Source organism: Prinia subflava, chromosome 3, assembly GCF_021018805.1.
Source record: "Prinia subflava isolate CZ2003 ecotype Zambia chromosome 3, Cam_Psub_1.2, whole genome shotgun sequence".
NCBI classification, from domain to species: Eukaryota; Metazoa; Chordata; class Aves; order Passeriformes; family Cisticolidae; genus Prinia; species Prinia subflava.
Genome location: NC_086249.1, coordinates 43,634,103 through 43,654,469, shown reverse-complemented (window position 1 = coordinate 43,654,469; position 20,367 = coordinate 43,634,103). Strand labels below are relative to the sequence as shown.

Below are 20,367 nucleotides of genomic sequence, written 5' to 3'. Positions count from 1 at the left end.
TTATGGAGTGTTCCTACCCAGTTAATGACGAAGATATCTGTTCTCAGTTTTTTGGCGATTTGTTAGGGTTTGTTTTGGGTTTTTTTTCCACAGCAATTGAGTCTACTGCTTCTGCTCACAGCCTTGGAGCAGTAACTCCAGAGCCATTTCTTAGCATAATCTGTTCAGGAGAATGCTCTGTTTCCTATCTGATTTTTTTTTCTCCCTGATTCAGCTAATGTGCTCCCATAGCTACTGCTCTAGAAGGTTTAAACCTGCTGTGCTCTTTCCTTCTCCCAAGAGAAAATTGGCAGTGTTCTGGCTTGATTCATCTTGGTCTTCCAGGCAAGATTTCTGTCTTGTTAGACAAGAGCTTGATTGGGGTGGTTTTTTTGGGGTTTGTTTGTTTGTTTTGTTTTTGTTGGGTTTTTTGTTTGTTTGTTTTGTTTTTGTTTTGTTTTTTGTTTGGGTTTTTTTTGTGGGGTTTTTTGTTTGTTTTTTGTTTTTTTTTTAAGACTAATGGAAGACTAGCATTTCGAGGAAGAGAGAGGGATAGAATCACATTTCCATTCCAAATTAGTGTTGGCAATAAGGCATTCTTAGGCCTTCAAGTAGCTTATTTTGGCTTTCCTGTTGGTGCTGCACATGTGACCTGTGCCATCCTTCCTTAGGCTTTGGGGTGAAATCAAGGACACTTCCTTTCAGCCCAGTTTACCTTTCAAGGCCATTAAATATCTCCAGTCTTAAGGACCCTAGGAGAGCTGGGAAGGAAACTTTGGAGTTGGTGCATACCAAAATACAGCAACTTTGGAAGTAACTTCTTTTTCTATGATTATTTCTCAGTGTGGATCATGCTGCTGGTGGTGAGAGTGGCCAAGCTCCTGTGCACCCAGTGGCTCTTGAGCTGCTTATATCTTTCCAGCAGCTCAGTATTAGTGCTCTAGCACTGGTGCTGGGTCTCATTACTGCAGCAAGGCTGTTCTGGTACAGGTTCTACTTTTTAATCTGAATTACTCCTGTCAGAGAGAGAAAACCAGCAGGTGCCACATTGCTGGGTTACCCTGGAATCCAGCTGCATGCCAGTCCCTGTTACACAGTAAAAGATTTGGACTATCAGAGAGGCTTGGTTCACAGTCATTTTCTCTCCACAGAGATATTTTGGGACACCTTCTGTCCCCTCAGGTCCCCAAAGAAAGTTAAAGGTATCTTCTGCAGCTCCTAAGGTCAGCAAGACTGGCTGCTGGAAGAGTAATTATCTCTCTAGGGTGGTGGGATTCAAGTTGTAGGCTGCAGTGCTGCTGTTTTAGCAAATTACTTGGGATTAGTAATTTCATTTGGGAGTAATGTGGATTGGGTGTATGATGATGGCCTTTAATTGCTTCCTTTTAAATTTCTCAGATAGGGACATGTTCAGACATGCCGTATTCTCTCTATTTATATGTTGCTGGTATTGACCATCCTAATAAAATCATCATTACTTTTATGTGTAAAACATCATGCATCTTCTTGAGGAACATCAGAAAATGGGAAACTTCTGAAGTGGTTTCTTCTCCAAAGTGCTGGAAAAGAGGCATTTTAGAGTCCTTGCCATACCAAGAAAATGTCATGGTGAAAAGCAGCCTGGGCCTGTGCATAATTCCGGAAGGGATTTGGAATTTTTATGTTTTATTGCCAGTAAATTAGGAAAGATCAGGTAAGAAGCCATGTTCATTCATGGTGATAGAATCAGTTATAAACCAGCATGGATTCTGAATCAACTTTGAAAATTGCAAGCTGTGGGCATGCTGTAACTGTCTTGCCAATGCAAGAGGAAGGTGAGACCGAAGCAGCTGGCCCACTTTACCCCTAGATCCCTCAGCCCTGGTAATATCACTGATGGAAGAATCCCACAGACAAAACTTATACACAGTTCCAATGGGATTTATACAAGGAAACTAATTGACTGTACTTTTCAGTATGCTTTCTGCTGTTATGTTTGGGGCCATTTGGAGCATTCAGTCCTTCCCGCTCTTATGCATCTTAGATCCGTATTAGATCCACTGTAGGGCAAAATCACGGCTGGGTGTGCGGCGTCTGTGTTAGGCATTGGTACTTTGCTGCTGGGAGCTAGCCAATTTGATTAATTATGAGAAAGAGTCTTTCAAAGACAGGTAATCAACCCAAGCCTTCAGTGTGCATCAGGCTCTTGATGGTAGAGTCATAATGGCTGGTACTGCCATCAGAGTCGCATTTATAAATCTGTGTGGGAGATTGGCTGCAAAGGAACAAACCCCAGTGATATTAGTGCTTATGCTCATTACTGGCAGAGCTGACACAGCTGAGCAGGGAGAGAGAGAGAGGCTGCCACTGAAAACAGATGCATCTTTCTTTCTTTTTTTTTTTTTTTTTTTTTTTTTTTTTTTTTTTTTTTTTTTTTTAAATATGGTGGGCAAAGTGGCACCCCATGCACAGTTCAAATGAGCCAGTTCTACCTTTCCTTCTGAGTCAAGATGAATGATTTCAGCAAGCTTCTGGCTGGAGGAGTACTCTTGCTGTCCTCATGATGCAAAAAATTCTATCTGCTTCCATACAGGTTTGTATTTCTTGTACATCCATGAGGAAGCATGAATGTATATATATGCCTAAGAATATTTGTTTTCTCATCTTCAGAGAATAAGTGTTGTCCATTTGGGGACAAATAAGGTAGTATTGAAGGTGCAGATTTACTTTACATTTGAATGCTAAGTCAATAAAAAAAGAATCAAATACAAGTGTAAAAATATACCTAAAAACCCCTATCATAGGAAAGAACCTGAAGAGCACTTTTCTATCATTTGCTGTTACTGTGTTTTTTCTTAAATAGCTTCTTCTCCAAGCTGTTATTTTTGAGATTTTTGTTGTATTATCACATAGTGTTGCCCTTATTTTGTCCTAAACTCCAGGCTTGAATGGAAGATGCTGTGTTAATGACCTTCAGGCAGGTCTGAGAACTAAAACTGATAATATAATTTGTCTTTCTGCTCAATATGGAATTATTTTCACTAAGAAAATTTCCAGATCTTAGTCAGTCCAGGTCCTAATGATACAGGGAAATTTTTCCGAGCTTCCTTTAGAATAGAGTTCTGTAGCCTTTTAGATTGTCATTATTAAATACTTCCTGCCTCCCCATTTAACAGTTACGTTTTCCATTTCCTAATTTATTTCTACTGCATGTCATTAAAACATATCTCTTTATACAGCATTCTACATTTCAATTTATCTTTTAATACTTTTTTTAGTCTTTCATCAGCCATGTTCTGTGCATTCAACTTGCTTTTTGCTACAAATAAAATTTTATTGTTTACTTGTCTTGCATACATGGTAGCATATATTGTTGGGGGGTTTTGTTTTTTCCTGTTGGGTTTTTTTACTAGTTTCAATGCAGTGGGGTTTGACCCTATTATTCTTCCTCTTCCTGAAATTCTCTACCAAAGAGAAACTGATTAAACCTTATAATTCAGGCAACTTAGGTAAACAGAAAACTTTTTTAATGTATATTCTGAGATTTGAATGAGGATGCCTATTTTTCCAAGACTTGCAGATACAGCTGCCTTCCTTTGAAAATAGCACCTTTTAGAAGCCGGTACTTTGGGTTCCCTAGCACCAGAACACAGTGAAACTACATCTCTCTGCAGAACAATGACCTCTGAAAGAAGTGGCATTCTGGCTTGTCTTGGCCCATCTTCAAAGACAGCCTCTTTTTCATTGTCCATCCATTGGGAAACCCAGAGAATAGCCTTTGAAGCTTCTTAGGGATTTTTGTATTCCCCACCACCCCTCCAGTAATCCAACTCCCTTGCTGTTTCCTGGCTTAGGAGTTGGAACCACAGTGAAGAACAGTGTACCATCCAGGGGAAGGACAATTAAGGTGGAAATGCAAGGAAGTGGGTACAACAGGAGTTTGATAGAGTTTGTTTTCTAACTGTGCAGACTGAATATTGGTACTGGGAGATTTAAGGTCATGAGTATTTGTGAAGTACTTAGGTACTGCCAAATAAAGTTGTGATGGAAGTGCACACAGTAGGATTATCTTCAGAGAAAAAACCTGATCTCTTTGAGGTCATCTGGCCATGACAGCAGAATTCAGTCAGTTAATGATGGAGAGGCTGCAAGGCATCTGAGTAGAAGATAAGGAGAATCTTGTCATGAAATAAACTGTGTTTGATACATGCTTTTTCTTTACCATTACTGGCCATAGATTGAAATGTCTTCTAGACTATGCACTGTCTTCATATATATTTAACTGTTTAACAGAGCAAGATCTCTCCTATTTGGGACCACAGAGGAATATTAAATATAATATAGAAAAAGCTACTTAAACTTTTCAAAATTACGGTTGCAATGAGGTAGCACACATGAGAATTCTAATAGAATTACAGTTCTTATTTATCCTTCCTGATGTGTTACATTGCTCCTTTGACTTAAGTTAGGGTTCTGGTCAAGAACAAAATCCTGTCTTAGCTCTGGGCCTTTAAATTTATTCTGTGTCCTGAGTATCTAAGCTGGTGCAGCAAGATCCAAAGGGAAGAGAAAACACTCTCTAGCATAAACATCCTCTAGCATACAATAAGGTCTTCCTTCCTGCCTTCCTGCCTTCCGCGCCTTCCTTCCTTCCGCGCCTTCCGCGCCTTCCTTCCTTCCGCGCCTTCCGCGCCTTCCCTCCTTCCTTCCGCGCCTTCTGCGCCTTCCGCGCCTTCCTCCCTCCCTCCTTCCCCCCCTCCTTCCTTACGTCCTTCCTTGCTGGTGGCAGCAGCCCATTTGATTCCTGATACCACCAGGAGGAATCTTCTGCATTCACTAAAGCAATAGGTTTGAGGAGACTTTTGCTTGTTATGCCAGAGCAAAAAAAAAAATCTCTTGCCAAAATGGCCATAGATAATATGTAGGTCTATTGGAAGTTTGAGAAAGATCATTGGTAGCAATCTGTCTGGTTTGGGGTGTTAATGCATCCTCCACATAAATACTTGTAAAAATGTTGCCATGCAGGCTTTCCTCAGGAGGACAGGAACTTAACTATTACACTTTTCCTGCACAACACCACTTTTGAATGATCTTTGGGGTGGTTGTTACGGCCCTCCCAGGGTAACCTTCCTGGGGCATTGATGCCTTACCAGTACCCACTCACCTGAGCAGTCCCCTGTCACTGTTCCAGTGATTGCTTTTGTTCATTCCTCCAAGCATTCTTTCTTGCCTTCACTACCAAGTTTCATTAGCCCTGGAAATCATATCCTTCCTGAAGTGCTGGGCCTTCCTGCACATTTCATAGCATAGCAACGTAACTCCATTACCATGGATCCCAGACACACACGTGCAGAATTTATCTAAGTAATCAAGCAGCTAAGGGACACCAATTTCAGCTACAGTCAGCTTGGATTATAAAGCACTTCCCAGGGAGTCAAAGCAATGAGTTGGGATTTTTTTTTTGTTTGTGGTTTGTTTGGTTTTGGGTTTTTAATGGCAAATGTAATGTGTATAGTCTTGGTAAATAGACAGAATTATTCATTCATAAGCTGTTTTCCACTGAGGTATCACACCTGCATGTGGTATTTGAGAGCTGGGAGTTCTTTCTTGAAAATATTGCCTCATTGTACAGGTTTTTGTCCAACTTTTGCTCTGAATGTGATTATTATGCATTGCCATCTTTTGCCCAAAATCAAAATACACTCTAAAATAAAGATGCACTCAAGAGCACTAAAGTTGCTCCCTGCAAAGCATCTGGCTCATGGCTGATGTTGAATGGAATATGGACCAGTTGATCTTTTTCCACTTAGCAGTTAATGAAAACTTAATCAAATCTCAACTAGTAGCTAATCGGAAATCTCTACAAAAGCCATCTATAAAGCACAGACATAGGTCCTCCAGAATACAATTAACCTGATAAAGCCTCTCCTCCAGAGGGGAAATCTGTCATCTGTATTTCATGCCTTCAAGGACCTATGCCAAGGTGTTTGGGACTGTTGCTGAGCATGTAATTCAAAAGATGCAATTAAAATGAAGTGAGAGGATTTTTTTTCTTTTCTACTTTTACATGCCCACTGAAGCCCTGATACAAGGCCTATTTGTCCTAGAAGAATATAGTGGGTTCCACAGTGGGCAAATCTGTCCTGCGCCAGTTTGCAGAAAAATAGTGTCTTGTTTTATAAATATTTCAAATGAGAAGGAAGGACACTTAAAACACAGCTTTGAAAATTGCAAAAGGATGATTCTTACTGAGTTAGAGACTACAAAAGCATTTCTCATTAGGAAAATTTGAGAACTGACATGAGACCAGCTTATAGCAAACCCTGAACTACAAGTGTAACCTTTTTTCATAACAGACTTCACCAAGCAGTGCTATTTTTGTTAGTGATGAGTTCTTTTGTTGGAGATGGCTTTCAATTTCATGATGTTGCAATCAGAAAGCCTTGAACGTATCAGGATCAGTTCTAATATTTTCCTATTGGTAAGCCATTTTTAAGGCAACATACCATTTATGGTTACTTTCCAAACATGGGGCCAAAATAAAAAGTCCAAGAAAACCCTCCCATAATTCATGTTGACAGTAAGTGTATGCTTCTCCAGATCTGGCAGAGTGTGTGTGTGTACACCAGTTGTGTGATAAATGTAACATTTTCTCTGAGTTTCTCCTGGTCTTTTCCTCTTTTAAGGTATGTCTGTTTTCTGTTAGTCTGTTTTCTTAGGAATTGACACTGATATATGCATTTCTGTTTTCTGGTTTGTGTGACTTGTGAATAAAGCTAGCAGTGATTTATATAACTAGGGTCTCAAAGAACTAACTTAACGATGCAAAGGCAACAAAACACAGGCTTTTAACTATTATATCCATTCCATTACCTTTCAGGGTTGGCAGGTTGATTTTTTAAAATTTTATTTTCTTTGATGAATTCTTATTTTTCTTCATGTCTTCCATTTCAGGTCCTTTTTATCTTCTCTTTCAGAAAAAGTTACAACATGTTCTTGACATTTCTGCTTAGATATGTCTTATCTACTTCGATACGGCTCTCCTCAGCTGGCCAAGAGAAAAAAAAAAGCCAAAATTACTAATTTGCTTAAATGAATGTTTTCATTCTTTCTTTTTTCAAGGACTGGTTGTGCTGCATCCTGGACTTCTGCAGCAGCTAATAAGTAACTCCTGATGCCAGAATAACTCCTGATTCCAAAGGTTGACAGATATCATTTGAGCTCTCATTTCAGAGGTAAATGACAGCCCTTTAACCCAATTATAGTCCAGTGTGGCATAATTGGACTCATTTGTGATCCTTTACCAACTGGCTACTGCAGTTAATTTATGAAAAATGGGACAGTATTCCTTTTTCAAGGGGAATTAGAGTCTATTATGCTTTAATTTATACATTGTTTAGAATGCTTCAGACTCTTTCTACCTTAGCACCAATTTTTCCTTTTCTGCATCTGCTCATTGTTTCCTAATTCCCTTTTATTATACTGAAATCTATTGCTTTTGTGTTAATATGCTTTGCAATAGTTTTCACTGAGACATTTGGAGTTTTTACTTTCTTTTGTCACAGTGTCCCTCTAATTAATATGGCAAATTTTACTATAATGTCAATTACTTTGTGGAGTATATAACTGTAATTGTGACCATCATCTAAATCTGTTCCTTATTGCACTGCTAGCAGTGCAGCAGACCACTGCCACTAGCATTAAACTTTCCTGTGATTCTGACACTGAAGTGAATTCCTTCCCAATTGGCAATAAGAAAGTCTTACACAGCTCTTTCTCTGCTTGAGTTTTCTGTTTTCTGGATTGTGAAATTATCCTCTATATAATTCGAGAACCGCTTCATGATCTACGTTTGGCAGAATTTGTTACCTAACAGATGTCTGGACAGTTAATGACCTCTGTAAGTACAGCCTTGTGATTTCTTGCTACTGATGGTCCAAAAAATTTTAATCTATTCTGCTACAAGTCAGCACTTGAGCAGCATGTCACCTCTTATTATAAAACAAAAGCATAAAATGTGTATAAATTTTCTATTTAGAATTGTGATGCCTAGTCAGAAGTGGTATTTTTCCCTCATTTTCTTCTGAGTCTTTGTTCATGTATATGTACATGCAATGCACAGATGCACATAGCTCCATATTTTTCTTTGGCCAAAATTGAAGGACATGAATGAAAACCTCAGAAATTAATCAAAATATAGTTTCAGAGAAAAAGTGCTCCCATAAATACAAGTCAGAACTCACAGCGCACACCTTTAAGTTGGGGAAAGGGCAGATACCTGAAAAGGTCTTTTGACTGTCACTTTTACACATAGTAAAACATTGTCTTACAAGAGAATTTGAAGGCGCTGGAGTGATGTGTTCACAGTATGAAATCATGCTGCAGCTGCACAACCATTCCTTCTTTCCTCTTCCCCATTCAGATCAGGTTCTAGCCCATCCCTGCATAGGAAAGTTGTCCTAGTTTCTCTTCTGGATTGCTTTTTTTTTTTTTTTCTGTTCGGTTATTGGCACTTGTGAGAGAAAAATTGTCAGGCAGGATTGTATCAAAGAGGAGGTAAGAGAGTCCCTAACATCTGGCACTCATCTCCCAGAGGAGGGAGTCAAGGAATTGAATGCTGATTGATACAGGTCCACTCAGACATCCCTGTGGAGATATTCTGCAAGCCAGGTGCTGCACTCCCTGGAACATAACTCCGCACAGTGAAGTGCTTGAGAGGATGGCTTGTACTTCAGTGTGTGCCACTGTGAAGGAGAGAGATTAGGCTGCCTGCAGACAAGTACTCCTCTAGCAGTCGGCGTCCTGGCAGCTGTCTGGGACTCTCACCACAAAGTTCCTAAGTGCCAGGAAGTTTGCTAGATGCCTCACTGGTACCTGCTTCTGCAGTGGAAGGGTCGTTGTGGCTAAACTGCTGGATTGGAAGGTACCAAAACCCTGGAGAAAGCTTCATCAGCTGGATCTACACTGGTAAGGTTCAGAAGCCAGTGCTCTTGCATTCTATGCAGAACCCTTGCAATTGATGTATAGGCAGATTACGTGGCAATTTTGGCATGAAACTCCTGGCAACCTCTCAGATGATACATCGATCTGGCTTGGAGGAGGAGTCACTTCCTCAAAAACAATTTTACATCATCACTTTCAGGTGAAGAAAATGTTGGAGGTTTTGTTTGTTAGCTTTGTTGTTTTGTTTTCATTTGTTTTTTTTAGGGGGGGGAAGTTTGAGGAATTTTGTTTCTTTAATTTAATAAACAAAAATGTGCCTACATGCATATCTGCTTTTGGTTTTCTTCAGATGGAGAAACCTGTTTCCAACAATCATTCAGTACAGTTTAAAGGGTCTTTACATGTTCTTAATTACTACCTGTCCCCTTCTCCAGTGTCTTCTCACTTGAACACTTTGGGAGACATAGCCTAAAATTCTTACTGTTTTTTGTCATGGTTCACTGGCAAATAACTATTGCCCTAGTCCTCTCCTGTTACTGGGAGCTGATCTAACATGCCAGACAAGTTCTTTCAATTTCAAGAACATCGCTTGGCCTCCTATGGAATCTTTTGAGCACCTTTATCTTTTGATACTGATACCTGGTTTAGAGCCTCTGTGTGAAAATTGTCCCATGCTCAAATTAAACATACAATACAGAGTATTCTGGGGCTAGTTAGCCTGAATTTCAAGGGCTAATGAAAACGACTTAGAAAGTAACTTTTTTTTCCTCCTCTCTCCCAGCTGGACTGACTCACAGGTTGTCTTTGTTTCCCCGTTTGGAGTTTCGTTGTGCACTTTCAGAGGTACCAGCTGTATACTCATCAGTTCCTCAGTCTTCACAGAAGTATTTCTACCATCTTGTCAGATGATATTTTTATACAAGGAGGTCACTGAGTTACAGATGAGGACATGACTGAATAATTGGTTTTGCCCTCCAAACACATGTGGCCTCTTGTCTTTAGAGCATTTCCTATTTTACAATAGAGAGTATTTCTCCCACTTTCATGAATTTTCACATTTGGTGGATGTCCTACAGTGGGCCAGTGCTTTTACACCCACTCTTGTCCCAAAGAAGTCTCCTTATAGCTGCTAAATTTGACTCAGATACGGTTCTCTCATCAAAATCAAAGGGCACTCTGTAGATTGTGATTATAAACATATGGGCCTACTACAGTGCAAGATGTTCAAAGCAATCAGACATTCTAGCTGCAATCTATCTAGGATAAAAATTATCAGGAGTGGCCAGGAGGTAATCAGAACCAAATGCTCTGTAACACCATCCATGATAATGCCCATTTAAATGTGGCATTCCTGGGATGTGTGTGTGCTCACAGGCTGAGGAACCTCTTACCACAGTGATGGCCAGAAATGGTGACTAGCCTGCTAAAGACAAGGTGGCACATAACATTGGCACAGAATAAGATATGCAAAAGTTTGATTAGACAATCTGGGATTCTTTTTTAACTCCAAACAGCCCTGCAGCAGTGAGTCATAAGTCCCTGTATACACTGAAACTTCTGCAATTTTGCTCTCAAGCTGCTTCTTGGGACATCTTTGCAGAAATCAATTTCTACAGGAGGTATGAGTTCAGCTGCCCTGCTTTAGGAACCACAAGCTTTTAAAGCAATCTTTTGTCACAGGTTTGAGTTAACAAAACTGGCAGCTTAGCGAGGGTTCCTCCTATTTTTTTAAGAACTCAGATGCTTTGTTTGTACAATATGGAGCTTTCCATGTAATTGCAGTAAGGGGTAAAATTGACTTGGCTGCAAGAAAACTGCCCAGCTCTGAAAACTTTCTATTGAAAAGTATGTATTAAAATGGTGCCAGAGCTTTGTTAGCAGTAGCATTGCTAAGATCTTTTGGCCATAAGTTGTACCAGACTTTTTGTATTTTTTAATTATTCCTTCATTCCTTCTTCAAAGGCACTTTCAATATTAACAAGCAATAAACATTTCTATATTTTTAATAGTAGTTTATATTTTGATAGTGGTTTTCATGTTTTTCTCTTTGTACCCTCAGATCAGAGAATCACAGGATGGTTTGGGTTTGAAGGGACCTTAAAAGATCCCTGAGTTCCAAGCCCCCTGCCATGGGCAGGGACACCTTCCACTACACCAGGTGCTCAGAGCCCCATCCAACCTGACCTTGAACACTTCCAGGGATAGAGCATCCCCAGCTTCTCTGAACAACATGTTAGTGTTTTACCACCTTCCTTGCAAAAAGTTTCTTCTTATGCCTAATCTAAACCTACCTTCCTTCATTTTAAAACCCTTGCCACTTGTCCTGCCTCCACAAGCCTGGGTAAAAAGTCTCTCAGTCTTTCTTACAGGCTCCCTTTATATATTGAAAGACTGTAATAATGTTTCCCTGGCACCTTCTCTTCTCTAGACTGAACAACCCCCAACTCTCTCTGTCTCTCATAGGAGAGGTGTTCAAGCCCTCTGACCATTTTTGTGCTTCTCCTCTGGACCCGCTTTAAGAGGTCCATGTCCTTCCTGTGCTGGGGATGGCAAAGCTGGATGCAGCACTCCAGGTGGGGTCTCACAAGGGCAGTAGAGGGGCAGAATCACCTCCCTGGACATACTGGCCACACTGCTCTTGTTGCAGCCCAGGGTGTGACTGGTTTGCTGGGCTGTGAGTGCACATTGCTGGGTCATACCAAATTTTTCACTCACCAGTATTCCCAAGATTTTCTCTGCAGGGCTGCTCCCATTCCATTCGTCCTCTGGCTTGTATTGGTAATACACTGATCTAGGTGCAGGACCTTGCACTTGGCTTTGTTGAACTTTGTGAGGTTTCAGATGGTTTAAAGCATTTTGTCAATCTAACAGCATCTACCGTAGACCCATGTGTAATAAAAGTGAGGAAAAAAAGCACCAAATGTACAAAAGTTATTGTAAGAAGTTGATCCTTGATATTCCCTGGATATGTTCTTAATTGCACGCTTTGGATGAAAGAAAAGGAAATATTTCAAAACTTTCATATAGTTCATGCATTATGTAAGACAAATTTATTTATCTTTCATGCAGGTTACATGGGTGATTTTAATGCATTTTCCAAATACAAAATTGTGTTTACTGATCATACTTTATGATTCTTCAGTATCACAGAGAGAAGATTTAGGGAAGAAAAAAACCAAAGTCTTAAGTCCTGAGGCCTAGAAAAATATGAGAATAATGAGCTTAGAAGAATTAGTGGTCAGAAAGTTCTACCAAAAAGACAACGAATTAAATTACAGAGGTTTTTTTAACAGAAAGTTGGGAGCCCAAAATGTGAGTAATACTATAGCAGGATCAATGAGGACAAAGAAAACAGCAATAAGACTGCATACAATGCCAGAACTGCTTATGGGGCAAAATGTATGAGCCAGGAGTTCTCATTTGCAGCCCACACACTGACACAGCATCACTTTTTTTGTTCTCACATGTTCACAGTCAGTTACAAAGCCAACAGCACTTGCATGGCAGCTAAAAATGAGTATATATTTTCTCAAGAGGGTGCTACACAGTGGTACTGCCATGTTTATTTTTTAATCCTAATCTTTCTCTCCATAACTTTGACCTAGAGCAGATTCAAGCTCTGTTTCTCATAGGTCCTCATTTTCGCAATGGCCACATAAAACTAATTAAATATAAAAGAAAATTGTCACAATGAGCATGTAGGGCTTATTAACAGAAATGTGATAGGTGGTACACTATTAATTGTGTGACTGAGCAAAATGAGGAGCACTGATTCAATTTCAGGGTGCATTTTTGTAACACGTTTCATATTTTTAAGCAAGATGGACAAGAAAATTTTCCACAGAACATTTTGGTACTTCATGAAGTTTGCCTTCCTATATAAAGAGCTCATCTATATTTGTTTCCCACAGTCTTCCAAGAATGATGTAGCATCTGAAATTAAAAATACTTTTCAGTAACTATTTTATGAAGACTGTCACTGATGACAAAATAGGAGAAGGACAGAATTTTAAGCATGCATTTTTTGCAGTTGCATAAAAGTGTGGGTAGAGAAGAAATTGTAAATCCCATATATTGTAAAGCTGGAAAACATTTTGTTTACAAAGGAGCAGAGAACAAAAGCATAAGAGAGAGTAAAACACTGTATTCAATGACTGTTGAGAGTCAACTCTACTTGTTGCCAAATGGTTTTTACCTTTTTTATGTGGTTATCTTTTGTGTCTGTAATTTCTTTGATTTTGCATGGGTGATTGAGGAAGAGGCCTCAGAAGCCGAAATCTGGCTTGCTGTCAACAGAACCATCTTAAACGTAAGCACTGAATCAGTCTACGTGCAGTTTTGCTCCCACACTAGTTCCCTTCTTGCAGGGTGAGAGCAACTGGAATCAGATAACTTACTGGCTCAAAAGGGCATGAATAATTTGGGCCTAAAAATTATTCACCATAAACCGGTTTTTCTTTATTAGAGGCCTCTTTCCATGACTTTTACTATTACTCTTATTATTGTTTACACTTTGTAAAAGAGCTGTTTTTCATAGCATCCACAGAAAGGCCAATCTGTTTATTAAATTGTCCTGTACCTGCTCAGTGGCCCCAGTGCTTGACAGTTTCAGCTGAAATGTATGAGAAGCCACTTACATTGCCAGATCATGTAATGGTCATAACTATGCAGAAAAGTACAATTACACCAAAACAGAACATGTTGCTGTGCTTTTTGGTCAAAGGATTTCACTTTGCCTTGTAACAGGAGAAACAACTTTGCAGAACAGAAGAACCTGTAAACACAGAGCTGGCAGCAGAGCTGGGAACCTTCAGCTCCCTAAACTCTGGGCCACTCTTTACTTCTGCAGGTCGGGGTTCCCTCTCCTTGTATAAACTGTCACCCAAGATGTGATTACGTACTTTTAAAAACAACTTTAGCATGTAAAACTTAGAAGAATCTCACCCCTATATGTCAAAATAAATAAAAAACCAATCCCAAACCCAACCAACCAAACAGGAGATGGAGCCAGAGAGCAGCTTTTAAAGCAAATGGCTAGAGAAGATGGGGATTCGGTTTGCTCCAACTCCTCATCTCCAAACAAGACTGCAGATAAGGAATTGGAGAAAGTCCTTCAAGACCCTAGTGCAGTACGAGGGCATGGAAAGAGGCTCCGGTGTGTGTGAACGCATCAGTCCGAACCAGCACAGCTGCTCCCCCGGGGTCTTCTGTCCTCACCCTGCACGTGAATAACATGAGCCACAACTGATGCTTGGAGGCAGGGAACCTAATTCTGCTCTACCCAAATCAAAAGGGGGAAAGTCAGCCTTCAAGAATAGAAAGGCCAAGACTAACAGAGGGATGGATGTTTCATTTACTGTTGTGTCATGCCAGAACACAGAGTAAAAGAAATTATGCTAAGAACCAAAGATGAGGTAATATTAATTTGATATAAAGTAAGCTGCATTTTTCAGTTTGATTTTCATTCTGTATTACTGGTGGATACATTCTTTCAAGAAACATCACATAATCCAAGCATGCCTACTAGACAAGAAATAGAACCTTTAAATAATGTCATCATGTAATTTTTGCAATTTCCTCCAAAAAGCAAATACCAGAGGAGCATCTTATAATTCTTAATCCTACAACATTTTTAATGCAGAAAAATAACTGAATCAGCTTGCTTTTCTTGGCTTCAGATTCAGATACTAAGTTGTCGTGCTTTCAGTCCTAGCAATATTTTTAATCCATGCAATCTGACCTCAAAGCCATGACAGAAAATGAAAAAATATATTCTAGGAAGTATTGATGAGATTTTTTTTGCATGATTCTTCTTTTCAGTTATATGGGGAAACACTTTTCTAAAGTACCCTAGCTTCTGTAAGTTCTCATTAAACTTGATGTATACAGCAATTCTAACTTTATCTGAACTGTCAGACAAGATGTGATTACCAACTTTCCGTCATCATAGTAAAATTGTTTTTAAAAAGCTTTTGATTGTTTTGTGTGACAGTGGTAGACCTGGGAGAACACTCAGATCTTGTTGATAATTTCCATGCCTTTTCCACCATCACAATACTCTTTAAGCCTGTCGGGGAGAATGCAAGAGGAAGCTCCAGGTTCTCACTTTGAAATTTTTCTATTTCCTCTCTGTGTCCCTTACTCTTCACCCCAGGTTTCCAAACATTACTTTCTCTTCTCTTCTTCAGTCATAACAAAATTGCTTTTGTCTGCCATAATATCCCAACCCTATTTCCCCATCTCATCAGGCAGAGTGGAGCACTGACCCCAAGATTGCACACCTGGTAAAATTATGTACTAGACCTCAGGACACCTTTCTATTATTCAAGTACTTTCCTGGTCTTGCAGAGAAAATCACCATTACAGATAAGCTTTAAAAAATGCCCTCAAGAATTTTATCTTGAAGAGCCACTGGAATTCTGGAATCTCTCTTGCATTGTGTTGTCTTTTTTTTTTCTTTTTTTCTTTTTTTTCCTTCCCCTCCTTGCTTTTTCCCCAAAGGGTAAATTATTTCCAAAGACCAACCCTTTATACAGAGCACATATTTGATTTTATCTATTATTATTTCAATTCAGTTTGAAATGTATGCACACCTTTCAGTGTTTTCCTCTAGTTAAAACTTGAAGGAGTAGTTGGACCTGGAACTGTTTAAGGATATAAGAAAGAAAAGATTAATAGGGAAGAGTGATGTTTCAGTAGGCAACTTAGGATAATCCAGTTGATTTGGGAGATATGTAGGACCACCTGCCAGTCCTGTGACCCACACCTTTGCCTATCAAGACACTCATTTTCTCAACTACTTTCTTCCTTAAAAGCCTTTTTGGAAAGTATATTTTGGGTCTCCCAAGAGTCTGCAGCCTGCTGTGTACAGCATACGCCCAGCCCCTGTTCATCTATCACTGATCCACAATGCCTAATCAAGAGCAAACAACTTCAAGGTCAGTAGACCTTACCAGACTTTGGTTTAAAAGACATTTTTTGATATATTCTGAAAACTAACAAGTATATCAATCTTCAAAAAATACCTCACACCTCACCAAGTAGTGAAACAAACATTTCTATCTGCAGGTCTAGCCTAGGACTGCAGGATCATCCTTAGCAGTGAGAAGGTGGATCTTTGACTCTTCAGTAGCAGCTCCCTTTTAAGAATTATGAGGAAGAGATATTATCTAGTCCAATGACACATCCTCAGGGAAACAGTGAGACTGCAGATTCATTTCCTGTAATCCAGCTGTTGCTGACCAGACCTTTCCCTTGACAGTACATTTGTGGACCTGTCATGTTTATTTGAGAAAGCTTAAATGTCTTGCTGTGCTCCTGCAGACTCTGTTTAGCAGAACAGAGGTTACTAAAGATAGTGAAATTGAATTTCAATCACAAGAAATTTATCTTTCCTTTGTTGCCTCTGTCTACTACACAGGCAAGAGAAGTGTGAGTGAGCAATCAGGATTTGTTCTGTTGCAGACACTGCTGTGTTCTGCTCCTGAAGAAAAATTTAATCTCCTGATCTTGGATATATATTATTATTTTTTTTCCCTCCACGAGAACCTCTGCTCATTGGGCTTGGTGTGTGTAAATTTAAAGTTGCAGCTGAAATAGCGCTTTCCAATCTGCTGACAGCTTGTGCAATGTAGCACAACAGTTCAGACATTGAGCGTGATTTTCCAGAATCTTTCGAGACAGATTATGAAAGTTTGGCATATGCCTCGGGAAGAAGTTGCCTTTTCACTGGTTTCAGCACAGAGCTTTGGGCAAGTGATCCGACTTCCTCGGAGCTCAATGAATGTGTCAGGAAAAGCGAGTGAAAAGAAGCCGCCTGATGAAAACGAGCTGCTGGAAGTCTGCTGCGTTTCCCTTAGGAATACACTTTCTGACAGAGAATTCTGCTGGCGCCGCGGTGCAGCCCTGCCTGCCAGCGTCCCTGTCTAATGCAGCAGCAGCAATCCCATGTTTACCTTCTCCCAGGAAAAACTAAGAGAGGAAAATGTAAACGCAGGGATGCAGCTACTTTCCTAGCACCATTCTGTATAATCTTTGCTGGCGTTGGGGTTTTTTTCGCCCGGCAGCCACAGCAGTGTGGGACGGACCGCACAGAGCCGCCCGGTGCCGGCAGTCCACAACCGGGCCCGGGTCCGAGAGGCTGTCTCTGGGGCGAGCCCGCGGCGCTGGGAGGGCGGCCCTGGCAGGAGAGGTGCGCTCGCACCTCCGCCGGACCGCAGGGTAAACCCAGGCTCCGCAGTCCCACTCTGCGAGATGGCGGCGGGCGGCTGCCATTTCCCGCCCCTCAGAGCGCCGCGCCCCGCCCGGCCCTGCCCGCTGGGGGCGGCGCCGCCGCTGCCGCGCTGTTCCTGCTTCCCGGGGAGCGCCCGGCTCCGGCAAGTCCCGCCTCCGCCTCGGCAGTGCGGTCCGCCTCCCTCCTTCCCCCGGCCGTAGCCTCCTCCGGCGGCAGCGGTGGTGCCTGCCGGCCCCATGGCGGCGGAGCCCCAGCCCAAGGCGCTGACTCGCAAGCCCCTCCTGCTCAACAAAGTGGAGGGCTCGCAGGAGGTGGTGAACATGGCAGCGATAGTGCCCAAGGAGGACGGGGTCATCAGCGTCTCCGAAGACAGGTACCGGGGAGTGGTGTTCAGCGGGGCCGCGGCGGTGGTCTGTCACCTCCCAGCGCTGCTGCCGGTGACGGCGGCAGTGCTGGGCCCGCGGCGCGGGGTCCTGGCTGGGGGTCCCCATCGCCGGCATCACTGGCGGGAGGTGGGAGACAGACCACCATCATCCCTGTGCGACTGTGGGCTCCACCACCCGGAGCCCGGGCAAGCGTCAGGGTGGCGGTGGTCCAGCACAGGGACATTGCCCTCGGCAGACACATCAGGTCCTGGAGTGGAAGGAGCCCGGAGCAGGGAGCTCCAGCGCAGCGTCGCGCTCCTCCTCCACCGCTGTGTGGGTCAGGACGGTGACCGGGCTGGGGCGCCGCTGGAACTTACAGGACTTGAGTGACTTTTCTTAGCGTGAGTAGAATGGGATTTGAGATCCCCTGCATCACGAGGATTGCCGGGGAGTCTGGAGATCTTTGACCTTGCCTAAGGCTGAAACAGTAGTTTTGGTTCCCCTTTCCCCTTTCCTAAGGTTTCTTGGTAATTGTTTTAAAAAGTCGTGTATCAGTGATAAGATCTTGGAGTTAAATCCCGTGTTGAGAAGCTGCCAAGGAGGAGAATGCTTTCAGGCCCTTTGGTAGGGACTGAGGCTGCCCAGAGGCAACTCTGTCTCATCTCAAAGAGCTCAAACTTCATTCAGCCCTGCAGCTGGAGCTTCAAAATTCTATCTTGTAAATACTTTATTTCAAAATAAGTGCTTATTTTTCTTGCAGTGTCCATAAATAGTTATTTTAAGCAAGGTTTCTTTGTGGCTCAGTTGTATTGTGTAGCCGGTGTCTTAAGATTGAAAGACACACGCTATTGACCAGCCTGTCAACGTGTTTTGATACTCACGGGTATTTGGGTGAACTTGTCTCATGGATGCGTGTTGTTCTGTTGAGTGTCTGCTTTTATGTTTCTGCAGACTTTCTGACAGTGTTTTCTTTCATTTTTGTCCTCACTGTGACTTAGTTTTTCAGCTGTCAAATATGTACAAATTTAAGATCATTTAAGTTCACCTAAGCTGAAGTCTCCAAGTAAACTCTCAAATGTCTCGTAGCAAGAGGAGCTGAGCTACTTAAAACAAGTATAGTGTCAAAGGAGCTTTAAGTAGAGTTTTACATTGTTATGGTCTCACGATTTTATTGTTTTCCCATTTTTTATGTATTTAAAGTGACGTTGAATAAAGCTTGAGCTTGTTTTGGTTCATTGTAGCTTGTTAGGCTTACATAGCCAGTTCTTTTTACTGGTAAGAAGGTATTCCTGAAATTTGTTTCCTCTCATATAGACATCTCTCAATTTCTGCATATTCCCTCACCTTAGCAAAAACAAATACCTTCAGTTGTTGACAACAGGCTGATGGTCCAGGTTGATATTTTTGTGTAGGGAAGAGGATTGATGAGACATCTTTATTTTCACTAGTAACTGAAATGTCAGCTTCAAGGCACAAGCAGTGAAGAAGCCAGGAATTTCACACTAGGAAAGTCATGAGGTTCCCAGGCTATTTTCTGTTTAAAGGAATTAAGCAGGTAATGTCCCTGCTTGAGGGGTTTGTTTGCAGCATCCTTGACATGCTACAAGCTATGATCCTGCCTTTTATTTCTTTAGGCATGAAGATGTTGGTTGATTGGTCTTTCTTTCATTTTCTGCTTGCATTAGCGTTTTTATTGTAATTAAAAGGTTAAGAGTCTGAAACTTACTTGGAAGGAATAGCAGGTTGGGAGTCTAACTTGCAGGTTTTAGGCTACCTGGGGTGAAAGTATAATTTGCCAGACTTTCAATACCTATGTATTATGATTAGGCTTGTGCAAATCCTTATGGCACCTTTTCCTGTTTGGACCTGCCTTCTCCTGTCGGTGTTGACATGGCTGTTTAATGGCCTTGGCATGTGGAGGACTTCTAGAGCTTCCTGGAAACTGTTGAGGATAGTTATGGAGATGTTATCTATCCCTTTACTTGTTAACCAAATAAGTGAGTTTTGTCCACATTTCCCAGCCTGTGATATGCCCTGTTCATATGAGGAAAACGTTCTGAAACCTCTGCAGAGAAGTTCAGCTGGAATGACTTGCCATCTCCAGCACTTGCTTCAGGCTGGGACACCTTCTGTAGGTGAAGGAGAAATTGTTTTGCTTGTTAATGGCTGACCACATCATTATTGAAATTGCTGGTAGTCTTTGTGTATGCAACAGCGAGGTGCCTCTTTAAAGATTTGTTTTGCTGCATGATGTGGCCCTATACACCTAAATCTTTAAAGGCAGGAGCTAGTTTGGTCTCTGGTCTCAATTTTGTGTGGCACCAGTGGTGTCACCTGGTTTTAAAAGACACAAAAGTAGTTTTAGCTATAGCTTGCAGACATAGTCATTTGTTATATAGCCCTGCATGTTTGTAGCACATACATGCGTATGTATATTTTAAGAAATAAAATTAAAACTATGTAATCATAGAGAGTATGTTTATTCCTCATAAAGAAAGACAAAGCGAGGGGGGGGGAAGAAAGAATCTGGGGGGGAGGGAAGTGAGTTTACATATTTAACTAGATTCTCAAAACTCTGTATACCCAATGAAGTTTGAGTTCCTTTTTAGTGTGTGTCATTTGCACAGGCGATGCATACAGATTTTGTCTTCTGAATCCTGGTCACTCGTGACAATTGAGTGATGTTCATTGTATCCTAATCTTAGGGGGTTTTCTGATTCTGTATCTGGGCAAAGTAGACTGAGCCTGTATCTACAGTACAGCTGGTATGCATTGGAGGGATAAGATATTTTGTGGTTTTCTTCTAAGGAAAAGGATGCACTTGTCTAGACAGGTGAGACTTAAAGTAGGAGCAAAATTTCATGTCCA

At 41.3% G+C, this 20,367-nt stretch overlaps 1 protein-coding gene across 3 annotated transcripts in view; it reads left to right on the top strand.

Annotated features, from left to right (window-relative positions):
* Nucleotides 1-17,263: 17,263 nt before the first annotated feature.
* The window catches only part of WDFY2 (WD repeat and FYVE domain containing 2), a 60,766-nt gene continuing 57,662 nt past the window's right edge, over nucleotides 17,264-20,367 (top strand). The window contains exon 1 of one of the 3 annotated variants that reach the window (XM_063392033.1): nucleotides 17,264-17,507. In XM_063392033.1, the coding sequence (XP_063248103.1) occupies nucleotides 17,371-17,507 (137 nt within the window). In that variant the 5' untranslated portion in view covers nucleotides 17,264-17,370. The remainder of the gene's footprint in view (nucleotides 17,508-20,367) is intronic. The other 2 variants (XM_063392034.1, XM_063392035.1) reach the window with 2 other exon arrangements.